The sequence below is a fragment of the Cryptomeria japonica genome, chromosome 11 (genome assembly GCF_030272615.1).
Source record: "Cryptomeria japonica chromosome 11, Sugi_1.0, whole genome shotgun sequence".
NCBI lineage: Eukaryota > Viridiplantae > Streptophyta > Pinopsida > Cupressales > Cupressaceae > Cryptomeria > Cryptomeria japonica.
The window spans coordinates 49,563,853-49,588,372 of NC_081415.1; the positions used below are offsets into that span (position 1 = coordinate 49,563,853).

The 24,520-nt window shown below is 38.9% G+C and overlaps 1 protein-coding gene across 1 annotated transcript in view; it reads right to left on the minus strand.

Annotated features, from left to right (window-relative positions):
• Nucleotides 1-24,238, minus strand: part of LOC131860016 (cytochrome P450 76A1-like) — a 41,361-nt gene extending 17,123 nt beyond the window's left edge. Inside the window, exon 1 of the mRNA XM_059214361.1 lies at nucleotides 24,116-24,238. Within this exon, the coding sequence (XP_059070344.1) occupies nucleotides 24,116-24,238 (123 nt within the window). The remainder of the gene's footprint in view (nucleotides 1-24,115) is intronic.
• Between the last annotated feature and the right edge of the window lie 282 nt (nucleotides 24,239-24,520).

The following is a 24,520-nucleotide window of genomic DNA, read 5'->3' on the forward strand; positions in this document are numbered from 1 at the left end:
GGATACTCATGAGACATCCATTGGTGAAAATCATCAAATTGATTATCCAATTTCGAAAGTTGTTATACAGAAACCTCATGGAGAGCTTCTTCATCATTAGGAGGATTAGAGGAATTACCCATGTCCTCGTTAAAAAGACTATTCAAATTAGGTTCCATCTCCTCGGTAGTTAAACCTAGGAAAGACTTTATTCTACGGCTTCGTCTAACGGGAATAGTGTAAGTAGGGCTTATTGTTGTAAAACTCATGCACTAGAGAGAGAGAGAAAATTTTGAATTTAGAGGTAGCAATTTTCAGTAAAATCAGCCAATCTTCTAGATTTAAGCTGTTAAATGTAATCACGACAGTCTCCCGAAATTTCAAAAAAAATGTCCGAGACCGTGGCGCTCGGAGGGCACACGGTCCTTGCAACTTTTTTCGAAATTTGCAAGGATGAAAGTTATGATAATTTTAGAGCTAATCTGAAAAAATTGAGTGATTTTACGATCTGTAGATAGGCCAAATTAAAGTTGCAATCTCAAAATTGAACCCTACCAAGATTGTCGAAAAATGCAAAATTTGAATTTTGAAAAAGAGAGGGAAACTGAAATTTTGAATTTTATGATTTTATAGGGAACACCAAAAGCAATGCAAGTTTCGAAATTTAAAAATTGACTCAATTTCATGCAAATTTCAATTTTGAAAGCGGAAATCAAAGTTGTTGTAATTAAGCACTTAATTTCAGAAGTCACAAATTGCAAGAATTTGAATAAAGCACTAGAATTTCGAATGAATGCAAACACACTTTTCAGATTTAGGACAGTAAGAACACCATTTTGACACAAAATTTCAATTTCAACAATTTTTGAATGATTAGGAGCCTTAAACCAAGCAATCACAAGACCAGCTTTGACTGTAATTTTGAAAGTGTTATAATTGATAAAATCGCCCAAAATTCTGGATTTTAGCAGAAAAATACAGTAAGATCTTGCTCCCGAAATTTCAGAAAAAATGTTGGGGACGATGGCGCTCGGAGTGCACACGGTCCTCGCAACTTTTTTCCAAATTTTCAAGGATGAAAGATATTGTGATTTTATTGCGGAATCCAAAGTTACAATGGATTTGGAGATGTTTTGATCAGTGAAATTGTCGGACAAAGGTTGAATCAAGAGGGTTTCAAAAATTAGGGTTTTGACATTTAACCACTTAATTTTCAAAATTAAAGCACAGATATGAATTGATAATTTGTAATAGAAGGGAAGATCTGAAACAAGCATTAACAATTAAATATTTCACAAGTTCAATTTTCAAAAAGAAAATTTAGGGTTTTTATGCAATTAACCTCTAAAATTTTGCAAAAGATCAAACATGGAAATGTAATCAAGGAATCAATTTTCAGATCTAATCATGAATAATCAGAAAGGATGTTCACGTCGAGTTCACCAAAATGTAAAGCAGAAAATCACGATCGAACCCTAGTTGCTCTCCCCTCTTCCAACTCCGAGGAGAGAGAAGGGAGGTTGCTAGGGTTGATGGTTTTCACTTAGGGGAGAGACTTTACATTCAAAAGAGGGGTTGAAACCCACAAGATCCAATCCCACACAATGCAAGATTGGATGCTAAAATGTGTTTCAAGGGTTAAGAAAGCAAGGCTACCCTCTTTTGTAAAGAATGTTGATAGAAGAATTAAGCTAGGAATGCATAGAAAGTGACAAAGATTCGCTTATAAACTGAGATAGGGATATAGGATGAAGCTGCGGACCTGGAATTAGCAGTAGAATGTTGATACGGCACTGTCCTACAAATTTGAGCAAAAGTTGTCGGGACGATGGCACCCGGCGCCATGGTCCTCCAAAAAATCCATGAAATGAAGGGGGATCTGTTCGTCTCTGCACAAGGATTCCAGATCTTCAATTTCAGCCGCGTACCTACAACCTACACACAGAAAAGCGAAGACGATTGGGGGGCTAGGGATTAGGGGTTTGCCTTTAGGTCAAACCCCGGTTTTGGAATTAACCAAGAAATGAGAAATGTTGTAAATGTAAATGACTGTAATGTAAAACAAGTACTAATACCTTGTTGTAAGGATGTTTGTATCCTTATGTGCGAAAGTATAGATGTTGTTGTTTGTTGTATGTAATATGTTGTGTGTAGCATGTAGTAAGTGATCTCCTCTTCAATGGTTGAATCCTTGTCTTGAATGCAACACTTAGCTTTGAATGGAGACTTAGAAGGAATGCTTGAATGCTTGAATGCTTGAATGCTTGAATGTTTGAGTATTGTTTCCACGCTTTCTCCGTCATGTATGTATATATCCAAATGAGAGAGGAAAATGTAGTTTATATACTTGCCAATTAGGGTTAATAGACTGATTTGCCCGACCTTAGGCTGACCAGGAAACAATAATTTCCAAATTGCAAACAAAAAGACCCGAGACCCCATAAGAGACTGGGCCCAAAATAGGCCCAGGGACCAGGGCGCTGGGCGCCATGGTCCTGGGGGACTAGGGCGCTAGGCGCCCTGGTCCTGAAGGACCAGGGCGTTGGGCGCTCTGGTCCCACCTCCCGGGATAGCAGGGTGCAAAGGAGGTTCAGGCCAGGGTGCTAGAAAATGCAGTTTTTAGTGTCAAAAACAGGTTTCGGGATCTCCATTCAGGTTGCGTGTTGCGTCACCATCGTGAAGACCGAAATGCAGTCGAAATTGCAAGTGTCGCAATTTTAGGACGCTACACATAGACATTGTTTCGAGCACGTTCGAAGGTACCGGAGACCTACAGCGTGTGGACCACCAGTAAGTCAACATTTTTTCCCTTTTTTGACTTTTTATTTTGTCATTTTTAGGCATTTTTTGAGTTTCAAAGTTCGGGTTTAACGTTTTAGCACGTCTAGGGATTAAATTAGCGCATACAAAGTTTGAAGTAGCGCATCAAGTTTAATTTTAGGGGTCGCATCCAAAAAAGATAGGATAGCGCATAAAAGTAAGAGGTTAGCACATTCATGTAGAATAGCACATAGCAATCGTCAGGTAGCGCGTCCGGTCAACAGGTTAGCGTGTAGGGTAGACCTAGCGCATAGGGGTCACAGGGGTTCACATAGGTAAGGGGGTTTAGCGCATAGGGCTAACCTAGCGCATAGGCGCAAACAGGTAGCACCTGGGAGGTGTAGAGTAGCGCATAGAGTCAGTCTAGCACATAGGGTAGGTTAGGTGGCACATTGGAAGAAAGAGTTAGTGCGTAGGTTTAGTCTAGCGCATAGGGTAGATAGATTAGCGCTTAGGAAAGACAGCCTAGCGCGTGGGGGTTTTTTAGCACCTTGGATATCTATTTTAGCACATCTGGAAAAAAAAAATTTCGAGATGAGCCGAGTTGAAAATTTGTTTTGGTCTGTCTGTCATGATTTTATGCTTTTGTCCAATATGAGCGTTGGTATAACTTGTTTTGATTTGCGATTTTTTCAAGTTATGTATAGATATCAATGTGATGTTTTGATCAAAATATGATTTGTTTGCGTGTTCTGTTTCAAGTTCAATGTGTGAAGCCTAAGTTGTGTTACAAGCCAATATGGGTTGGAAACTTGATTTGTGTTACAAGCTGATATGGATGGGAAACTTGAGTTGTTTTACAAGTTTATGTGATTGTGGAGACTTGAGTTGTGTTACAAGTTTTGATATGGTTTTTGAGAACTTGAGTTGTTCTACAAGTTGATATGAAATGATAGGATTTTGAACTTTGATGTAGATGAGCAAATTGTTTCATGTTTGTTGATGTAAGTTTGATTTTGATATCTTTGATTTGATGTGGAAATTGATATTGGATTTGTTTTGCTTGTTGACAGGAGCGATTGGGCGTGGCTCAGTTGCGGGAGAGATTTCCCAGACCATGGACATTGATACCACAGTTGTCGCAGGCTGACCTTGACATTATTGAGAGATGTGGATTGACTTCTCTCCTGGATATGCCTCAGTTCACTGTGAACCGAGGGTTATTGACAGCTTTGGCAGAGAGGTGGCACAGTGATACAAACACCTTCCATTTGGCCACTAGAGAGATGATAGTCACACCTGAGGACTGTTACAGGATCCTGCGCATTCCTGTAGTAGGTGCACTCCTACCTTACAAGCAGTCAGAGGAGGGTGGTATAGAGGCACTGCGCCGCATATTCTAGGATGATACAGTCTGTGGCTATGAGATCCCATGGCAGGAGTTTCTGGACCTAGATTATGCACTACTGCCATCCGTACTAGCAGGGTTCATTGGTGGATTCCTTTGTCCTGATCGCAAGTCAAAGGGATTCTCGGTGGGATGGGGTTTGGTGTTGGAGGATATGGTCACTCAGGGCCAGAGGTTTGCATGGGGGTTAGCTATGTTGGCTCATTTATACAGGAGTCTGCATGAGGTAGTATACCTTGGTTACAGCAGTTTGTTAGCTGGTGTGACATTATTACAGGTATGGTGCTGGGAGCACATTCCAGCAACAAGGCCACTAGCAGACAGGGACAGGCCCATAGGTGCAGCATATGCCTACGGATATAGGGGTCTAGTTGTCCAGCATAAGCTAGGCAAACTAGAGCATTGGAGGAGGGTTTTTGATGATATAGATATGGTCACCTAGCGACCGTATACAAGATGTGAGGTGTGGGTGGAGGATGGGCTCGAGATGCTCTTTGTATTCATGACCAGGTACCTGATTAGGAGGACCCCATTCGTGATTGAGTGATTTGTGGTGACCCAAGTTTTGAGGCAATTCGGGCGCCAGCAGGGTATTCTGTAGGGAGCTTGCCTTTATACACGGCGGCAGCAGGATGTGGCTGATTGGGGGCCGACCATTGATAGTGCCGTGGTGGTAGAGGAGTTTGTGGGGTTGGCTGGGTAGATCTGGGATTATGCCCCAGAGATTCAAGATGCGGGTATGATAGATGAGTTTGCCCGATTGTTTGTTGCACGGGTGGTGGCCAAGTGTGTGGGGGAAAAAGAGAGACTAGGCCAACATGCCCTAATCCTACCTTTTGACACACATTTGTGGAATATGAAAGAGCCTAGAGGTATCACACAATTGGCTACTTCCTTTTGTGGAAGAGAGAGCCACGGGCTACCTATTAGGATTTCTATTCCTTTGTTGCAAATGATAGATAGAATGATGCAAGTTCAACTATTAACCCTAAAGTGTAAGTATGAACTAATAACAAGATTGCAGAATTAAGATTAAACAATGGAAAGCTGTAAACACAAGGACAAGAAAAGAATGCAGATGTGTACCCAGAGTTAAAATCTGAGTGAAAATGTTCGGGACGAGGGCGTGGGCACCACTGTCCTGATTCTGCCCCTGAAACTGCTGTTCTGCAACCTGAAAAGCTATCGGAAATGCTGAAACTTGCTATCTGATAGAAGGACCAAGGTGCCCAGCACCCCTGTCCCAGGGACCAGGGCACCCAGCGCCCCTGTCCTGGCAGGACCAGGGTACCCCACGCCCCTGTCCTGGTCTTTTGCCCTGAAATTTGGTGTGAAGTTCTGTTTCGATCCGCTTTCGTCAGATCTGCAACTTGCGGCATCATCCGAATTCTGAAACCTGCACTTATATCTGAAAAGGTATGGTGGGCGGCTATATAGGGTTTTGCCTTAGTTAAACCCCCTCTTTGGTGATTTCCACCTCCACAAATAGCCAAGTTGTATTGTAAAAGTAGTGTGTGTGTAGACCTTGTGTGTGTGCAAGATCCTAAAATGAAAGTAAGCAAACTAGAGCAACCTAGAAAGTAAACCCTAATTGCTTGCAAATGATAATGTAAATGCTCCAAATCAAGATGTAAAGTGATCTAAAGCATGAATACAAATGATGTAATGAATCTTATGCAAGGACATGAAAACAACATGAAATCATACCCAACCCCAAGGGAGGGGTACAAGCCAATCTTCAGTCGGTGATCCCTTATTGCTCTTCAATGTCTTCAAAGCCCTAAATGGATGAATGAAATTGATGAATGCTTGATGGATAGATGTTGAATGTTGTTGAAGTCTTCAAAGATCTGCTCTTTCGCTGTATAGAATGTTCCTGAAAACAAAATTTGGATCCTTTCAAATGAAGAAAGAGAGCTCTTATATATGAAACCCTAGGTCTTAATTTCAGCTTTTGGCCGACCTAGAGATTGAATCTCCCACCAATTTCTTGGGGTTAAGCTTTATTTTATGATTGGATCGCACTCCTAAAATTTCGAGAAAAATGTCCGGGACCATGTGCACTCCGGGCGCCATGGTCCTGACAACTTTTCACCAAATTTTCAAGGTCATCGGATATGTTGATTTTAGAGAGAATCCTGAAGTTACAGGTGATTTCGAGATGTTTTGACCCCCGAAATCAAGCCCCCAAGTTCAAAATAGGAGCTAATTAGGGTTTTTGATTAAATGGTGTATTGGAGGAATAAAATGAAAAGGGCACACTTTAATGAAAGGGCCCAACTTTATGATGTGGAAGATGATAAAATAGAACCTTAGACCTAATTAATTTAATTAATTAACTGCTAAAGGGGAAATGCAATGCAAAATGAAAAATGCGCCAAGGCGGGTGCTAAACTAGCTGTGAAATTGTACCACCCTAGCAAGTGTGTACAATTTATGACACTACATTTAGCCCCCACTTTAGTGGTCATATGAACACTACGTGCATATGCAAGCTAAAGTACAGAAAGGTAAACATTATTTGAAAAAGGATATATCCATAAGTCTGTCGAATGAAGCCCCCAGCGGTATCTGCAGTACACAATTAGGAACCGCACCCTATAAAACACACGTTAGATCACAAAATCACCTAATGCTTACTAAGGAAAGTGATGAAATTCGAGGGTAGCTATATGCCCCCCCCCTGTTTCGGCTTGCTAATTTTAGTGAGTTGAAATAGGGTATCATGTTTACCACTTCGAATTGTTAAAGAATATCGATGACAAATGCTCACAAGAAGATTTGATATGAGATCAAAAACTAATGGAGAATCATTTGGTAAGAAAGAGGACTAAATCTCAATTCCAACACAACAAAGAGTGTGAGGATTTGAGAGTTCTCTAACGCAAGATGAAGGATGTAAATGGAAACAAAATGCAAAGAGAAGAAAAGAAAGAAAAAAAGCATGAATACACACATTGGTGATCCATGAGAAGAATAGTGAGAGAGAAAACATGGACTTCTTACCCCTAGATCTTGTCTAGGTGATCCATGGGAAAAAGGACATGGAAAACTAGCCCCTAGAGTCTGTCTAGGTGATCCATGTAAGGGAGCAGAGTGAGAAAGTCTAGCCTTATGCTGCTAGTTCCACTCAACCTCGTGCATGTGTGTGTAAGGGAGGTTAGAAGCACCTCATAGGAGTCTATGCCTGAGTATGCTACAACCTATATATGTATAGTACAAAAGCATGACATCTCGCTCTAAGAGTCTGTTCTTTGGTTCTGAGAGTAATCACCTTGCATAAAAGAAAAATGGAGACATCTCGCTCTAAGAGTCTGTGCTCTGGTTCCGAGAATGACCCATTGCTCAAAAAGTGTAATGTTTATGTCATAAGCAAAGTAGAACAAGGATACCTACCTTCATCACAAAAGAAGATACCCCAAAAATGCAACAATGTCATAGATCCAAGCAAGAGAGTTTTGCACTCTTTAAGCAAGGATAAGATAGTTGAAAAGGGATATCTTGTAGTATGTGTAAAGGAGATCCTTAGAGGAGAAGAGATCCTTGTACAAAAGACACCTATCCCCGAGAGGAATTGTCTTTGACAAATATAACATCTTCTAGAATAAGACAAAGAAGAGAATAAGAATGCAATACTTCCTTCTTTTGCGAGGTGAAAGTGATTCTTAATGAAGGATGATGCTCTTTTTAACCCAGTCGGGAGATTGAATTCATTATGGATGTATTTTACCAAGTGCAAAAGAGGTTGTAGTCAAGGACTTACACCTCTTTGTAAGAGAGAATCCTTGAACAAACAAAAACAAATGCATACAAGGAATAACATCAAGTAATAAAGTTCACACCATCAATGAAATAGGAAAAAGTGGATCCTTAGAAAAAAATAAGGAAAGATCATTGCCTCCCAAGGATAAGGTCAATGAGAAGGACTTACACAATCTTCCAGGGAGAGATTTAGGCATAAACAAAATGTACTACATACTCACATGAGTTCATGCAAGAAAGACATTAGTGTATGTAAAATGCTCCTCACAAGAAGTGGGTAGGATAAGAAAGAGAATACACATCTTCTCCCATATCTAGGAAAAGAGAATTCTAAAGAAAAGATGATCAATATTTCCACACTATTACCCCATAGGAACAAGAGATAACATAGAAAAATTAGGCTATTATGTTGCTTCAAAAATATGATTGCACTTGAAATTGTACCATCATGAATGACAGTGAGCCCCCAGTAAATGAGCTACCAATGTCGCATAATGATGAGCAACATAATAGCCATTAATGTTATTTAAAGACATGATAGATTGAATGAGGTATTTGAATATGACATGCTGAATGCTCAACTATAAGTGAGATCAAAAACATGTATAAAATGATAAAAATTGAAGAAGAAAAGTCACAAGAAATCTTAGAAGAGGGATGAGTGTAATTTATTAGAGCCTTATCCCTAGAGAAAAGGACTTTATGATGAATAGGAGATAAAGATTCATAAGTGGATTTAGACATTTGAGGGGAGTCGTAAAGAGATTTGTTCATCACCAAGATTTCCTTATGAGGGGAATGAGAGTTGATAGAAGTAGAAGATGATTTAGTTGAAGTGAGATCATCATCACTACTAAATATAGCATTCACATTGAGAGATGGTCTTTTAGATGCTTTGGTGGGCTTAGAAAGGTTATATCCAAGTCCAAATTAATATGCATGCATGTTATTTTCTAAAGGAACTTTAATTCCTTGTTCATTTGCGCCACAACCATTTCCACTATAGCCACTCTTAGCCAAAATATGAAAACCACGACCATAACGATTAGCCATTTCAGAAAGAAAAGGTGGTTTTTCATAAGACAAAGAATCAAATTCTTTAGAATTAGAGGTGTGAGGAGAAGAAGTTTGAGAAGTGACCACAAAATTATTGCTCATAGGTTCAGGTAAGACAGATTGATCTCTAGTTTCTTCCTTCTTTTTAACTTTAAGCTCTCTAGGAGGAACCCTATACTCACCTACAAAGGTGGGATTAAAATCGAGAGATCCCCAATCGTCTTCTGTGAGAACCTTCTCAGGATCAAAAGCCTTTTCATGTGTAGATTCAAGTTTAGAAGAATCTTCTTTAGGAACTTCAGACTCATCCAAAGAATTTTGATTATCAGAGGGTGATGATTCATCCATAGGTATCTTGTTTAACGAGTCATCACTAGAAGAGGAAGGCTTAGAAGAACTCCCTTTGGAAGTAGATGTTTGCAAACAAGCTTGAAAATTAGTATCACCTATCAAGGTATATGTCTTATTGTTATAAATAAATTTAACTTGTCTATGCAATGTAGAGGGGACAGCTTGCATACTATTAATCCAAGGTCTCCCTAATAACAAGTTGTATGTTAGATTTCCTGACATAACATGGATAGGAGTAGGCAAAGTAACAGGTCCCACTATGATGGGTAAGGTGATAATACCTAATGAAGACTTAGCCACATTATCAAATCCTCGAATGGGATGAGAGTCAGGCTCAATAAGGGATGTATCCACATTCATCTTATGCAATAGATTAATGCTACACACATTAAGGCCAGAGCCATTATCTACCAGTGTTCATCTTATAGCAGTGTCATTTATGATAACCACAATCATCAAGGGATCATATTGATGTTGAATTTCACTAGTAGGCAATTCATCTTGAGTAAACACAATTTGAGCTTTACGATTCATCACAGAGTTAACCAAAGATACTATATTACTAGATGTATTAAGTGGAGGAACATTCAAATCTTTCAAGGCATCTTGTAACATTCCATGATGAGCAGAAGAAGTTTGGATCAAATCCCAAAGGGATATCTTTGCCGGAGTAGTTTTAAGTTGTTCAATAAGATCATAATCCTTACTAAGCATTTGTGAAATACGAGGAGCTTGAGGAAGAATAGGTTGGGGAGGAGGAAGTGAAGTTGGGATAACTGGAGGTGGATTAGGTTGCCTATTGTTTCTTGTGTTATAGGTATGAGAAATTGCATGATAACTCTCTCTAGTCAGTTGCTTAGCATACTCATAAGGGCTCTTAGTAGAATAACCTCCTTGCACAGTAATAATAGGTTTGTTAGGAGTGCAAAAAGAATCATTAGCATAACCACCTTGAACCACTAAGATAGGCTTATTTAAAGGTTGAGAATTTTGAGAAGGACAAGCACCTTGGACAGTGAAGAGAGGTTTGTTAGGTGTTTCATTCACATGTATCAAATTGATTGAGGATGGTTTAGGGGAATGAACAAAAGTGTTGGAAGAATTGTTGATAGTCTTCTCTTGCACTAAAATCTCATCACGGATTAAATCAATTTTAGGAGAGAGACAAGGGGTAGGCATTGATGTTCTAGTAGGTAGAGTAATACTAGGAAAGGTCATATCATCCTCTATCATCAAAGGATCTACATGGGGAATAAACTCTCTAGGAGAAGGATCAACATTACTCTCTAAAGTCTCACTTTTGAGATGGAGATCTTTGAAAGAGATATTAACCATCTTGTTTAGAACTAGGGTTTCCTTATGAGTAGAACCAAGTTGAGGAGAGGGAGATGCTTTATTTTTAGAGGGAGAATGATTGAGATTCAAGGAAGGTGAGAAACTATCAAGGGAGTTTTCAATCTTGATTTCATCCCCTTTGGCTAGGGTTATCTCATGGTGTAGAGAATAATCTACACCTTCTTCTAATGGTTCATCCCAAATAGCGAAGTTGTTGAAAGGAATGTTTGAAGTATTGTCAATTTCAGGAGAGGAGATAACATTGTTTATTAATTCCTCATCCTTAGGAGGGAGAGCATCAATAGATGTGTTAAAATCATCCTCTTTCCTCAAAATATGTTCAATATGATCTTTAGGGGAGAGAGAATTAAGGAAATTGCTTATTATTTCATCTTCTTTCTCTAAGGGATGCTTATGGGTAAGACCAACTTTAGGAGAAGGGTAAGCATTTATCATTAATTCATCATCTCTAGTGGGAATTTTGTTGGAAAAGGAAATGCCATCACTAGGAAAGGTAGGGATAATGTCATCTTCTTGCACAAAAGGATCCTCATGAAGGGAGTGTTTTTTAGGAGGAACATGAACATATTTCTCCAAAGATTCATGCTTAGGAAGGAGATCTTTGAAAGAAGTGTTCATAACCTCTTGTTGCACTAACATGCGCCCATTGGAAGGACCAACTTTAGGAGAAAATAATTCAATGTCCATCAATAACTTTTCACTTAGAGAGGAATCATGTAGGGAAGGTGAAGTAACATTAAGAAAGGTGTTTATGATATCATTCTCTTCCTCTAGGATAGCTAAATAGGAAGGGCACATTTTAGGAGAATTGTCAAGATCACTCTTAAAGTCTTCATCCTTAGAGCATGGGAGAGTCTCAAAGGGATTGGTAGCAACTCTTTTAGGCACTAAAATGTTGTTATAGATGGGGGGAGGTTCTTTAGGAGAAGGAAAAATTGAAACAAGGGAAGCTAACCCATTATCACATCTATGAAATGAATGCATCATGACAACAATTTTCCTCTTTCAAATGATAACACATGCAAAATAGAAGGAAATGTTCAATGCAAGCACTTAGAATGTAGATTTAGAAAATGAAGTTTATGATTCAAATGAGTTCCTAAATCAGATTTTAAATTATTGATCCCAATTAAGCTATCCACAAGCTCAACAAAATTAGGGTTTTAGCAAAAATTTCCTCTAAATTTTTGAATCTTGCAAGAAATTAAAACTTGTAAATACAAATTTGAATTTGAAATAGCATAAACACTCAAATTTGAAAACATAAATCAGAATTAGAGAAGATTGGAATTCACGTCGGGTTCACCAAAATGTGTGGGGGAAAAAGCGAGACTAGGCCAACATGCCCTAATCCTACCTTTTGACACACATTTGTGGAATACGAAAGAGCCTAGAGGTATCACACAATTGGCTACTTCTTTTTGTGGAAGAGAGAGCCATAGGCTACCTATTAGGATTTCTATTCCTTTGTTGCAAATGATAGATAGAATGATGCAAGTTCAACTATTAACCATAAAGTGTAAGTATGAACTAATAACAAGATTGTAGAATTAAGATTAAATAATGGAAAGCTGTAAACACAAGGACAAGACAAGAATGTAGATGCGTACCCAAAGTTAAAATCTGAGTGAAAATGTTCCGGACGAGGGCGCGGGCACCACTGTTCTGATTCTGCCCCTGAAACTGCTGTTCTGCAACCTGAAAACTATCGGAAATGCTGAAACTTGTTGTCTAACAGAAGGACCAGGGTGCCCAGCGCCCCTGTCCCAGAGACCAGGGTGCCCAGTGCCCCTGTCCTAGCAGGACTAGGGTGCCCCACGCCCCTGTCCTGGTCTTTTGCCCTGAAATTTGGTGTGAAGTTCTATCTCGGTTCGCTTCCATTGGATCTGCAACTTGCGGCATCATCCGAATCCCGAAACCTGCACTTATATCTAAAAAGGTATGGTGGGTGGCTATATAGGGTTTTGCCTTAGTTAAACCCCCGTTTTGGTGATTTCCACCTCCATGAATAGCCAAGTTGTATTGTAAAAGTAGTGTGTGTGCAAACCTTGTGTGTGTGCAAGATCCTAAAATGCAAGTAAGCAAACTAGAGCAACCTAGAAAGTAAACCCTAATTGCTTGCAAATGATAATGTAAATGCTCCAAATCAAGATGTAAAGTGATCTAAATCATGAATACAAATGATGTAATGAAGCTTATGCAAGGACATGAAAACAACATGAAATCATACCCAACCCCAAGGGAGGGGTACAAGCCAATCTTCAGTCAGTGATCCCTTATTGCTCTTCAATGTCTTCAAAGCCCTAAATGGATGAATGGAATTGATGAATGCTTGATGGATAGATGTTGAATGTTGTTGAAGTCTTCAAAGATCTACTCTTTCACTGCATAGAATGTTCCTGAAAACAAATTTTGGATCCTTTCAAATGAAGAAAGAGAGCTCTTATATATGAAACCCTAGGTCTTAATTTCAGCTTTTGGCCGACCTAGAGATTGAATCTCCCACCAATTTCTTGGGGTTAGGCTTTATTTTATGATTGGATCGCACTCCTAAAATTTCAGGAAAAATGTCCGGGACCATGTGCACTCCGGGCGCCATGGTCTCAACAACTTTTCACCAAATTTTCAAGGCTGTCGAATATGATGATTTTAGAGAGAATCCCAAAGTTACAGGTGATTTCGAGATGTTTTGACCCCCGAAATCAAGCCCCCAAGTTCAAAATAGGACCTAATTAGGGTTTTTGATTAAATGATGTATTGGAGGAATAAAATGAAAAGGGCACACTTTAATGAAAGGGCCCAACTTTATGATGTGGAAGATTATAAAATAGAACCTTAGACCTAATTAATTTAATTAATTAAGTGCTAAAGGGGAAATGCAATGCAAAATGAAAAATGCGCCAAGGCGGGTGCTAAACTAGGTGTGAAATTGTACCACCCTAGCAAGTGCGTACAATTTATGATGCTACACCAAGATATCTGATCCTGAGGAGATGAGGTCAGCCTTTGATTCAGATAAGGAGGAGGGAGATGGGGGAGATGACGGAGATGATGGGGAGGATGGAGGAGGAGGATGAGGGAGAGGAGCCAGAGGGAGGCAAGGAGATAGAGGGAGTAGAGGGGGTAGGGGTGTGAAGAGAGCAGTGCGACAGGGGAGGATAGATAGAGGGAGAGGTGGATTGGCTATCAGAGCCGGTAGAGAGGGGAGAGTGGGGGAGGTGCTAGCTACAGGGGGGGTGAGGATGAGCCTAGTCGACCAGCACAAAGGAGGAGGACAAATGTACTCCCACCTCCAGCACCGAGGACAGGCCGAGTGGGAGGGGTTCCTCCAGCATAGGTACCGTTATGAGTTTGAGTTCCAGGTCATATGGAGGATGCTTAGATACGGACCTTGCAGATTACTGTGCAGCAGCTGCAGGCACATATTTTCACCTATCAGTGGAAGATTTCTCAGTTGACTACTGAGCGATATACTGAGATAGAGCGGAGGGGACGAGCGGAGGAGGTGGTGGCGAGCATGTAGAGAGCAGCAGCGGGTGGTTCAATGAGAGACACCCTGAGAGAGTTGGCGCTGAGAGCGCAAGAGGCAGAGTATTATAGGCGGCACTATGAGGCTGCAGTACCTAGGGACTGGCGAGTACCAAGTTTTGCGCAGTCGAGATCTAGTTGATCTCGAGCCATTGGATCGTGATCTGAGAGCCGAGGTGTTACGGGGCCACCGAGACAGGACCCTCCTGGAGATCCAGGGGTGGGTGCATCTGGAGCGAGACCATCTCCGTCAGGGGATAGTCATACTTGAGAGACATGGTCTCTGTTGTATTTTTGAGTATTGTATTCTTTGTACTGGACACAGTGTTTGGACACATTTTGTAGATTTTGATCATTTTTGAGATATATATATATATATATATATATACGGCCCCATTTGCTTTGATCATGTGATGTGTTTATATGGATGCATGTTATGTGGGTTACTTTAAGTGATGATGCAATGCTTAAATGTATGTTGTAATGTATGATGCAGGATGCATGCTTTTATATGCTGTGAGATGTATCTTGAAAATGAGATGTATGATTTAATATGTTGCTAAATGTATTCTTATTTATAAACATGTTAAATGATATGCAACTATGTTTTTGGTAGCATCCTCGTTCTTGCATTTGCCATCCAATACAACCATATGTTATTTGCTTTCTTTGTAGGTTTCATCATTGAGCATTGATTTGTTTAGGATATGTTGAAAATTTATACAAGCATAATGGTATAATTGAACCATAATGACCTGAAAAAAATTTACATAATTTTTGATTTTGCAAGATAGCACAAGCTTCAAGGTATAATTAAACCAGGACGACCTAAGTGCGTATTGCGTAAACAGACAAGATTAGATCATTTGTATGCATGAAGTGGAATCAGGCCTTTAGTGATATTCGATGTATCACGTCCTGAGGCATGTATTCACACAGTACAAATGATCACCTCCCAGACAAAAGACTAAGAAAATATTGGAAGTTCCCTTTGAACTCTAGCTGTGAAGCATTTTAGTGAGACAAGGAAGAGAATCCAATAATTCAAAAAGTTCAAAATGCAAAACTAGTCAAGATTTTATGCTATAGTGCAACATTCAGTACTTCAAAAAATCATCCATCCTTGGTATTTTTGTGATTTTTTTTGTTTGGTTTGGCGATGAAGTGTAGTTTTTGGTTTTTGTGGTTTGTTGGATGTCATGTTTTTGAGTTTTGCATCTAGTCTTGATGTTTTGAATGTTTGCAATATTGAGATGATTTACATGCCCCTATCCGAGTGTCCCTCTTGATGTGAATATGTACAGTGATTTCCAAGCCATGGTGGATTAGTGGTAAGAGGATATATATAGACAAATCAGGATAGTGACTATGCTAAGTACGTCCTGAAGGGATATTTGCTAAGTGTCGGGCGATGGCCGATAGTGTTTGTATGGATAAAATGGTATGGATATAGATGGAGGAGCCATTCTTTCACAAGAGCGCTTGTTTACCAGGTTTTCACCCTTTGTTTTTATTGTACTTTGTTTTTTTTTGCTTTTTCTAGATTTTTTTTCTTTTTTTTCTTTTTTTTGTTTATTTGGCTTTTTTCGTGCACTAGGCCACTTAAGTGTAGTACCTTTTCAGATGAATGTTGTTAGTTGGTTCGTCGAGCACATCGCCTTCTGAATTTGTTAGCTGATAGGCATCTGATCCATAAACTGATATGATGACATAGGGACCCAACCAGTTAGGTTCAAATTTCCCTTTCTTTTCTCGATCTTGCTGATTTCTTGGATTTTCTTTGAGGACTAGGTCACCAACTTTGAAGTTGCGAGGGATGACCTTGTGATTGTAGCTCTTGCACATGCGCTGTTGATATGCTTTGAGATGAGTGTAAGCATGCTGACGTCTTTCATCTAAGAGTTCAAGTTCTTGCAGTTGGTTAACTCGATACTCTTCATCTGGGATTAAGCCTTTCAAAGAGACTCTGAGAGATGGGACTTCTACCTCCAGGGGTAAAATGGCTTCTGATCCATATACCAATGAGTATGGTGTTGCTCCTGTAGGTGTGCGGATGCTGGTTCTGTATGCCCAAAGTGCTGGATTGAGTTGTACATGCCAATCTTTGCCTGCATCATTTACTGTTTTCTTGAGGATTTTCAAGATTGTCTTGTTAAACACTTCCACTTGACCATTTCCCTGTGGGTAGTATGGTGTAGAGAATCTATGTTGGATTTTGAATTTTTCACATAGTTCTTGGACATCTTGATTTTTGAAAGGTCGTCCATTATTTGTGATGATTGAACTTGGAATACCATATCTGTAGATTAGATAATTTAGGATAAAAGAGGCAATTTTTTCCCCAGTCATTGTGGTCATGGGAACCGCTTCGATCCATTTGGTAAAGTACTCTGTTGCAGTTATAATGAACTTGTGTCCATTTGAAGATGAAGGATGAATTTTGCCTACTAAGTCCAGTCCCCACTGACAAAAGGGCCAAGATGTTGTAAATGGTTGTAGTTCTTGTGTTGGTGCATGTATTAGGTTACCATGGATCTGGCATTTAGGACATTTCTTAGCAAAGTGATATGAGTCTTTCTCCATTGTAGGCCAGTAGTATCCCATCCTTAGAAGATTTTTAGCAAGAGTAGTACCACTTGAATTTGTGCGAAAAATACCTTTGTGAAGCTTGTGTAAAGCAGAATTGGAATCATTACAATCAAGGCAATGAAGAAGAGTACCATCTAGACCTCTACGATATAAAGTATTAGCGGTAAGGGTGTAACGGGCAGCTTATCGGATAAAGTTACATTTTTGGTTATGGGATTGGTCAATGGGTAAGATATTGTTCTTGAGGTAGTCATATATTGGTCCATATAACGGAGAATCTGAACCAGTCAAGGCATAGATAACCTGAGATTCAGAGTGGTCATAGGCGGGGGAGAACAATTGCTCTACCAGGAACTCGTAATGATTCTGTTGCTCCAGAATTTATAGTAATGAAGCAATTATAGCCATTGCATCGGCTGCTTTGTTGTTCAACCTTGGTATTTGCTTGAAGGTGATGTGCACAAAATACTGTTTGAAATCATCCACCATTCTCTTATAGGGTAGTAGCTTGTCATCCTTTGTCTGATAGTCATTGTTGATTTGATGGATGACCAGTTGCGAGTCCCCATAGACTTTTAACTCTGTGATTTTCCATTCTACGTCCATTTTGATTCCTATGACCAATGCTTCATATTCAGCCACATTATTTGTACAGGGAAGCATAAGCCTATATGATCTTGGTATACTGTGTCCTTCAGGAGTGATGAACAGAATGCCAACACCAGAACCATGTTATGTATAGGATCCATCAAAGTATAGGGTCCATTGTTTAGTAGAAAGAGCAAAACGTCCCTGTCCGGAAATTCAATCTCCATGGTGTGTTTGCCTGGTAGGGGTGCTTTAGCCAACTGATCTACAATTGCTTTTCCTTTGATGGCTCGTCTTTCTGTGTACTGAATGTCAAATTCACTGAGAATCATGACCCATTTAGCCAATTGGCCTGTAAGAGCTGCCTTGCTGAGTAGATATTTGAGAGGATCAATTTTTGCAACCAGCTTGATGGTGTGTGCTAGCATATAATGGTGAAACTTCTAAGATGCGAAGACCACTGTTAGGCAAGCCTTTTCAATGAATGTATAGTTGAGTTCATAGTCATTCAATGTCCTATTGATGTAATATATGGCACGCTCCTTCCCTTGTTGATCTTCTTGTGCCAATAGTACCCCTAGCGATATATCTGTTGTTGAGATATATAAAATAAGAGGCTTTCCTGCGACTAGTGGTACCAAAACTGGTAGATTCATCAGGTACTATTTGATTTGGTAAAAAGATTCTGCACACTTGGCCTCCCATTTGAATGGTACATTTTTGTGTAGTAAATAGTTAAATAGTAGACTTTTATCTATTAGCTGAGTGATAAATTGCCTAATGGATTGAAGTCATCCTTGTAGAGATCTGAGTTGACTGATATTCTTTGGTGGTGGCATGTCCATAATGGCTTGTACCTTTGCTGGATCTACTTCAATACCTTTAGCTGAGACAATGTAGCCTAGTAACTTGCCTGATGTAACCCCGAAGACACACTTCTTAGGGTTAAGCCTGACTTGGAATTTCTCCAATCGATCAAAGATTTTTGTGAGGATACCAAGATGTTCTGCTCTGGTGAAGGATTTAGCTAGTAAATCATCCACATAGTCTTCCATAAATGTGTGCATCATGTCATGGAATATTGTTGTCATTGCTCTTTGATAAGTGGCCCCTGCATTCTTTAAGCCGAAAGGCATAACATTCCAATAGTACGTTCCCCAAGGGCAGGTGAATGTTATTTTATCTTGATCTTCAGGAGCTATTTTGATTTGATTATAGCCTGAGAAACCGTCCATTAGTGAGAGCATTGCATGGCCTGCTGTGAGATATACAATTATGTCGATACTGGGCAGAGGAATGTTGTCCTTTGGACAAGCTTTTTTGACGTCTTTGAAGTCAGTGCATATTCTGATACTACCATCTGGTTTTGATACTGGAACGATGTTGGAAATCCATTTTGCATAGTCAATGGGTCGGATGAATCTGACATTTAATAATTTCTTTAGTTCAGTTTTGACCATGAGTGCCACCTGTGGATTCATCTTTCGTAGCTTTTGCTTGATTGGCTTAACTCCTATAGAAATGGACAGATGATGCATGATTAAGTGTGGATCCACTCCAGGCATATCTGCATAGGACCAAGCAAAGTTAATTTGTTGTTCTTTAAAGAAAATGATGAATGTTGATCTTTCTGCCTCTGTTAGAGATTCTGCAAGGTGTAGGTTCCTAACTGCTTCTGTGGTGCCAATGTTGATTGATTGAGTGGGCTCAATCAATATGGGTGATTGCTCATGAAAGTGCTCGGGAGAGTGTCAAGTCTCCCATCGTTAGGTGCCTTAAAAAGGTTTTCACCCTCAGATGCGTCCTTTATTTTTACTTTTTTGTGATCTAGAGCTTCCATTGACTGGTTTTTAGTAGTAGATCCTTTATTTGGTTCATTTTTGCGACTGAGAGACTTGGCACTCCCTGGTTTGTAGACACCGTTATTGTGTTCACTGGTAAAGCCTGTTTCTGGATTTACGGTACATAGGTAATGGATAATAGATTCATCATTTGGGAAAATTGGTATATCATGGATTTCAGGTTCATCCCAATTTATGAGGTCAGGAAAGACAAGTGGTAAGGAATCATTGGGTGGATCAAGTTCAGCTACGGTGAGTGTTAGGACAGATTTTTCATCGTGATTGTTCTTGGATTTAAAGAAGTCCAGGATTTTGTCGAGGTCTTCGATGGTATTATCCTCTACATAGACTTGCTCATAATGTTCTTGTTCACTTTCCTCGGCGTCATAGATATTTTGCAGTCCAAATTCAAGAGGTCTATCTTTCGCGTTATGTTCTTCTTGGGAGATAGATATAGAATCAGTATCACTAGGGGTATCTGTAGTAGCATTGGAGTAGGTACCCCATTCATATTCATTTGAATCAGTCTCATAGGCATCATTCCAGATTCTATCTGTGTTGTGAACTGGTATGTTGTATGGTGAAAACAAATCTTTGATGATGGATACCATTTTGATGGTTTTTGTTGATTCTATGTTAGATCCGTCTTCTACTTTCTGAATTTTCTCATAGACTGTGCTTCCTTGGGGAGGAATAATGGTATCTAGAGATGACATGATTTGTTCTTGAGATATTGGTGTCTGAATATGAGCTACTGCTGCAGATAGGGCCTTCTTATGACTTAGAAGCTTTTCCTGATGCAACTTCTGATCTTGACGTTCCCGTGCCTTGCGGATTGTTTCTGCGGATTCAAAGAGTGCTTCTTGCCAGGATTCTTCTTTGTACTTTGTCTTTACCTTCCATTGAGGTTTGATAGTTGGGTGTGATGGCCGTTTTAATAGGAACGTGAGTTTAGAACCCAATCCTACTTTGTTTCTACTAGGTTGTGAAGGAAGATCTATAGGTTCAGTGACTGCTTCTTTGAGTTTCCCAATAGGTCCTTTACCGCCATATCCCATTTGCTTCATGATTAAGTAGCCTTTTCCATACAGGTGTGTTGGTAGAACAATGTCCAGAGCGGCTGCTCTATGATCTTCTTCCTCATCTTTATATAACCAGCTAAGAACATCTTTGTATTCTGATTCATATGCGAGAGTACCCAATTGGATGAAGGTACCATCAAATTTAGTGATGGGCTGAGTGGCCAGATGTGTTGATGTAGTAGGCAAACCATGCAATCTAGGTGATGTTGGTAATTTGGCCAAACATAAAGGCTCCAAAGAGTATTCTCCCATGCCTTGGTCTTTGATTTGCATTTTCTATTTGAAGTCTCCCCATAAGGAGTTGGATTTTGCTGTTTGTGGATCTGATGTTGAAGATCACTGCTTTTCTCTATTATGAGGAACCAAACTGTCTTGGGCTGCCCCCATTGCGTTGCAATGTTGAAATGGATTATAATAAGCTGATATGGAGATTTCTTGTCCATCATAAGGAAACTTGACACACTGGTGATTCATAGAAGGTACTGCTTGCATTTCATGTATCCAGGGTTGCCCTAACAAAATATTGTAGGTAAGGTCTATGTCCAAGACCTGACATATAGTATCCTTTTGTATTGGTCCCACCTGAATAGGTAATATCACAGTTCCTTTAGAGGACCTTTCCTCATCATCATATGCTTTTATGGTAATCTTCTTGCAGGGATCAATAGATTCTTCTTAGAAACCTAATGCATGGATAAGCTTTAAAGTACATATATTAAGGCCGACTCCTCCATCTATTAGGACTCTTTTGACTCGGTGTTTGCAAACAATGACTTTGATATGGAGAGGAGTATTATGTGGATGGATTAAGGAAACATCATCATGTTTGGAAAAGGTGAGGTTAGGAGGTCCAGTCATATGGGCGACCATGGCTTGAAATCTATCTATATCCAAATTTTGAGGTACATTGGTTTCCAATAGTGCTTTCTCTAATATGTCTTTGTGCTTTGGCAATAGTTTTAGTAGTTCTAGTATAGATATCTACACTGGATTTTTACATAGTTGGCTAACCAAGTCATATTGGATTTTTGGTGTGGTAGTTGTAGGTGCAGTATGTCCTTTCAAAACATATTTCTGAGTTCGGGTTGTGACATTGACAGATTCATGATCACGCTGATCTCGGATGGTGATGACATTGACTTGATGATCTTCAGCTGATATGTGGTTAATGGTGTTGTTGTAGATGTGGTTAATATGAGCTCCACGTGTATCATCTGAAGTTGATGCTCCATCTTTGTTGTAATTTGGGAGAGGATTTTTGAAGGCTCCGTGATCACCATTTGTTTTAAGACCATCCACCATTAAGTCACCTCGATCAATCATGTCCTGTACTATGTGTTTCAATCTCATGCACTCGTTTGTTCTATGACCCTTGTTGTGATGGAAATCACAATAGTGTGAATCATTCCACCAAGGTGGTTTGATTGGGGGCTCATAGTTGCTGATTGGAGGCAAGGAAAGAATCTTGTTTGCCAAAAGTTCTCTGAATGCGGATTCTAATGATTGTCCCACTGGTGTGAAGATACACTTTTGGAAATTGTTCGTGTTGCATGAATTGTTGTTAGGTCCTGGATTCATGTTTTTGCTTCGAGTATCATTGGTATTTTTTGTGTTGAGTTGTCCTTGATCAGTGTTTTGTGCATATGTGTTAGCATTTGGATTAGCATTTTTAGGATTTTTCATATTTTGAGGATTTCCAGATAATGCAAGTACTAGTTGTTTAGATTTGGGATCATGTGTTTCATTGTTGCCTTCATTTTTGTTTCGAGTCCAGAATCGAGATTTGTCAAGGTTGGTGTTGTTCTGGTTATTGTAGTTTGATGAGTTTGTTCCTTCCTTGTAAAATTTGAGTGTGTTAAAATATGTTCGTTCGTGTTTACGAAAATGACGTAAAACATATATATATATATATAATGAGTTATAGTATATATATACTAATATAATATATCAATCATTAATTATGTTATACATATATATATATATATATATATATATATATATATCATAATATATATAAAACACTAAATATTAATCAAATGGTATAATCTACAATTCATAAGTTAACTATGTATCACGATACTATCGTGATTGTTATACATAAACAGTCACGGTATTATCGTGACTGTTCATGTATAATAGTCATGATAACTATCATGATAGTCCTATTACAATTAGTTAATGCCGACAGGTTAATGCTGACAGGTTATAAAACAGCGACTATATTATTATTATGTCGTTTGTTAGGAAATAGTCGGTATTCAAAAGACATGACTGTTGACATTTACATCGATTCAACTTATATATATAGTTGATCTTCGTTGGTCAATCAATCAATCACAACGGCAATTGCATTGATCAGCGAATATCAACTATACATAATATATTTATATATTAGTATCTTTTGATCCAATTTCCTTAACATGGTATCAGAGCTGTAAGGAATATAAAGAAGAAAATATATATATAAAACCTAACATATAGCTGAGAATATTTTAAATTATAAATTAAATTATGGCTCACTGTATGAGAATGGAAGATAGATTAGAAGGTCCTTCAAACTTTGTATCTTGGAGGACAAGACTTACTTCTCTTCTAATGGAACTTGAACTAGAGGAATATATTGAGAAGGATATGAAAATGCCGGAAGAAGAAACTGAGAAAACTACATGGAAAAGGAGAAACAACAAAGCCAGGAAATTGATTATAGATTCAGTGAAAGATTCTATCCTCCCGAGCATATCGAGAATTACCAGTGCCTTTGAAATGTTTAAAATCATTCAAGACACATTCGAGATAAACAATGCCAGTAGAATCTTAACATTGAAGAGTCAACTTCTCAACATGAAAATGAACAAAGGGGAAACAATCACCTCCTATTTCCTAAGGATATCTGAAATAAGAGATCAACTTCTCTGTATTAGAAATACTATAGAAGATACTGAACTTACACTTATCACCCTAAAGGGTTTACCCATCTCTTGGGAAACCTTCATTTAGTGCATAAGTACAAGACCACCTTTACCTAGGTTTGAACAATTAAAGAACGATAGTACTCAAGAAGAATCGAGATTAGCATCTAGAGGAATAGGGTCAAAAAATGAAAATGAAGTACAAGCCCTTCATACTAAAACTTCTCAGAAAAAGAAGAGAAAATTCAATAATTCAAGTAATGGAAAACATCACTTCAAAAGGGATCTCTCCAAAATAAAATGTCATAAATGTGACAAATTTGGACATATTCACAAATACTGTCCAGAAAAACAGAAAATTCAAGCAGCCTTAGCAGAAACTAAAGGAACAGAAAATTCTCTTTTTTATCTAGCCTTAGCAAGTGAATTAAATTCCAATAAAAATACTTGGATAATAGATAGCGGTGCATCAAGACATATCACTGGATTCAGAGATCAGTTCGAAACCCTTTCTGGAAACTCTACAGAAGAAGTAACCATTGGTGACAACTCCACTTATCCGGTAAAAGGAATTGGGACCTATTTGATACAGATAAGAGATGGAGTCACTCTACAGTTAAAAGAAGTATTATATGTGCCCGGAATAAAGAGAAACCTAATCTCAATATCAGGGTTAGCTGATCAAGGATATAGGGTAACATTTAATGAAGAAAAAGTTCTTCTCTGGACCAAAAACACAAACATCAAAAATGCAATGTACATAGGGTCCAGAGATGGAAGCTTATACAAACTATGTAATGAACAAAAAGTAGCCCTAAATCACAATGTTCAACAGAATAATGAAATTTGGCACAAAAGACTAGGACACATTGGATATAGTGCTCTTCCTACTTTGCATAAAATCACCTCTGGGGTACCCTCTCTAAAATCTGAACACTTGAGCATTTGTAAGGGATGTGCATTAGGAAAGAACATTAAAGGATCTTTTCCAACAAGTGAACACAAGACGAATAGTGTTTTAGAACTCATTCACACTGATATGTGTGGCCCCATGTCCACTCCTTCTTTTTCAGGTGCCCTATATTATCTAATCTTTGTGGATGACTATTCAAGGAAAACATGGATATATTTTTTAAAACTTAAAGAGTCAAGTGAAGTATTAGCCAAATTTCAAGAATTCAAAACATTGGTAGAAAATCAAACCAATAAGAAAATCAAAACTCTTAGGTCAGACAATGGTGGGGAATTCACATCTGACAACTTCAAAAACTATTGTAAATCTGTTGGGATTAGGAGGGAGTATACTGTACC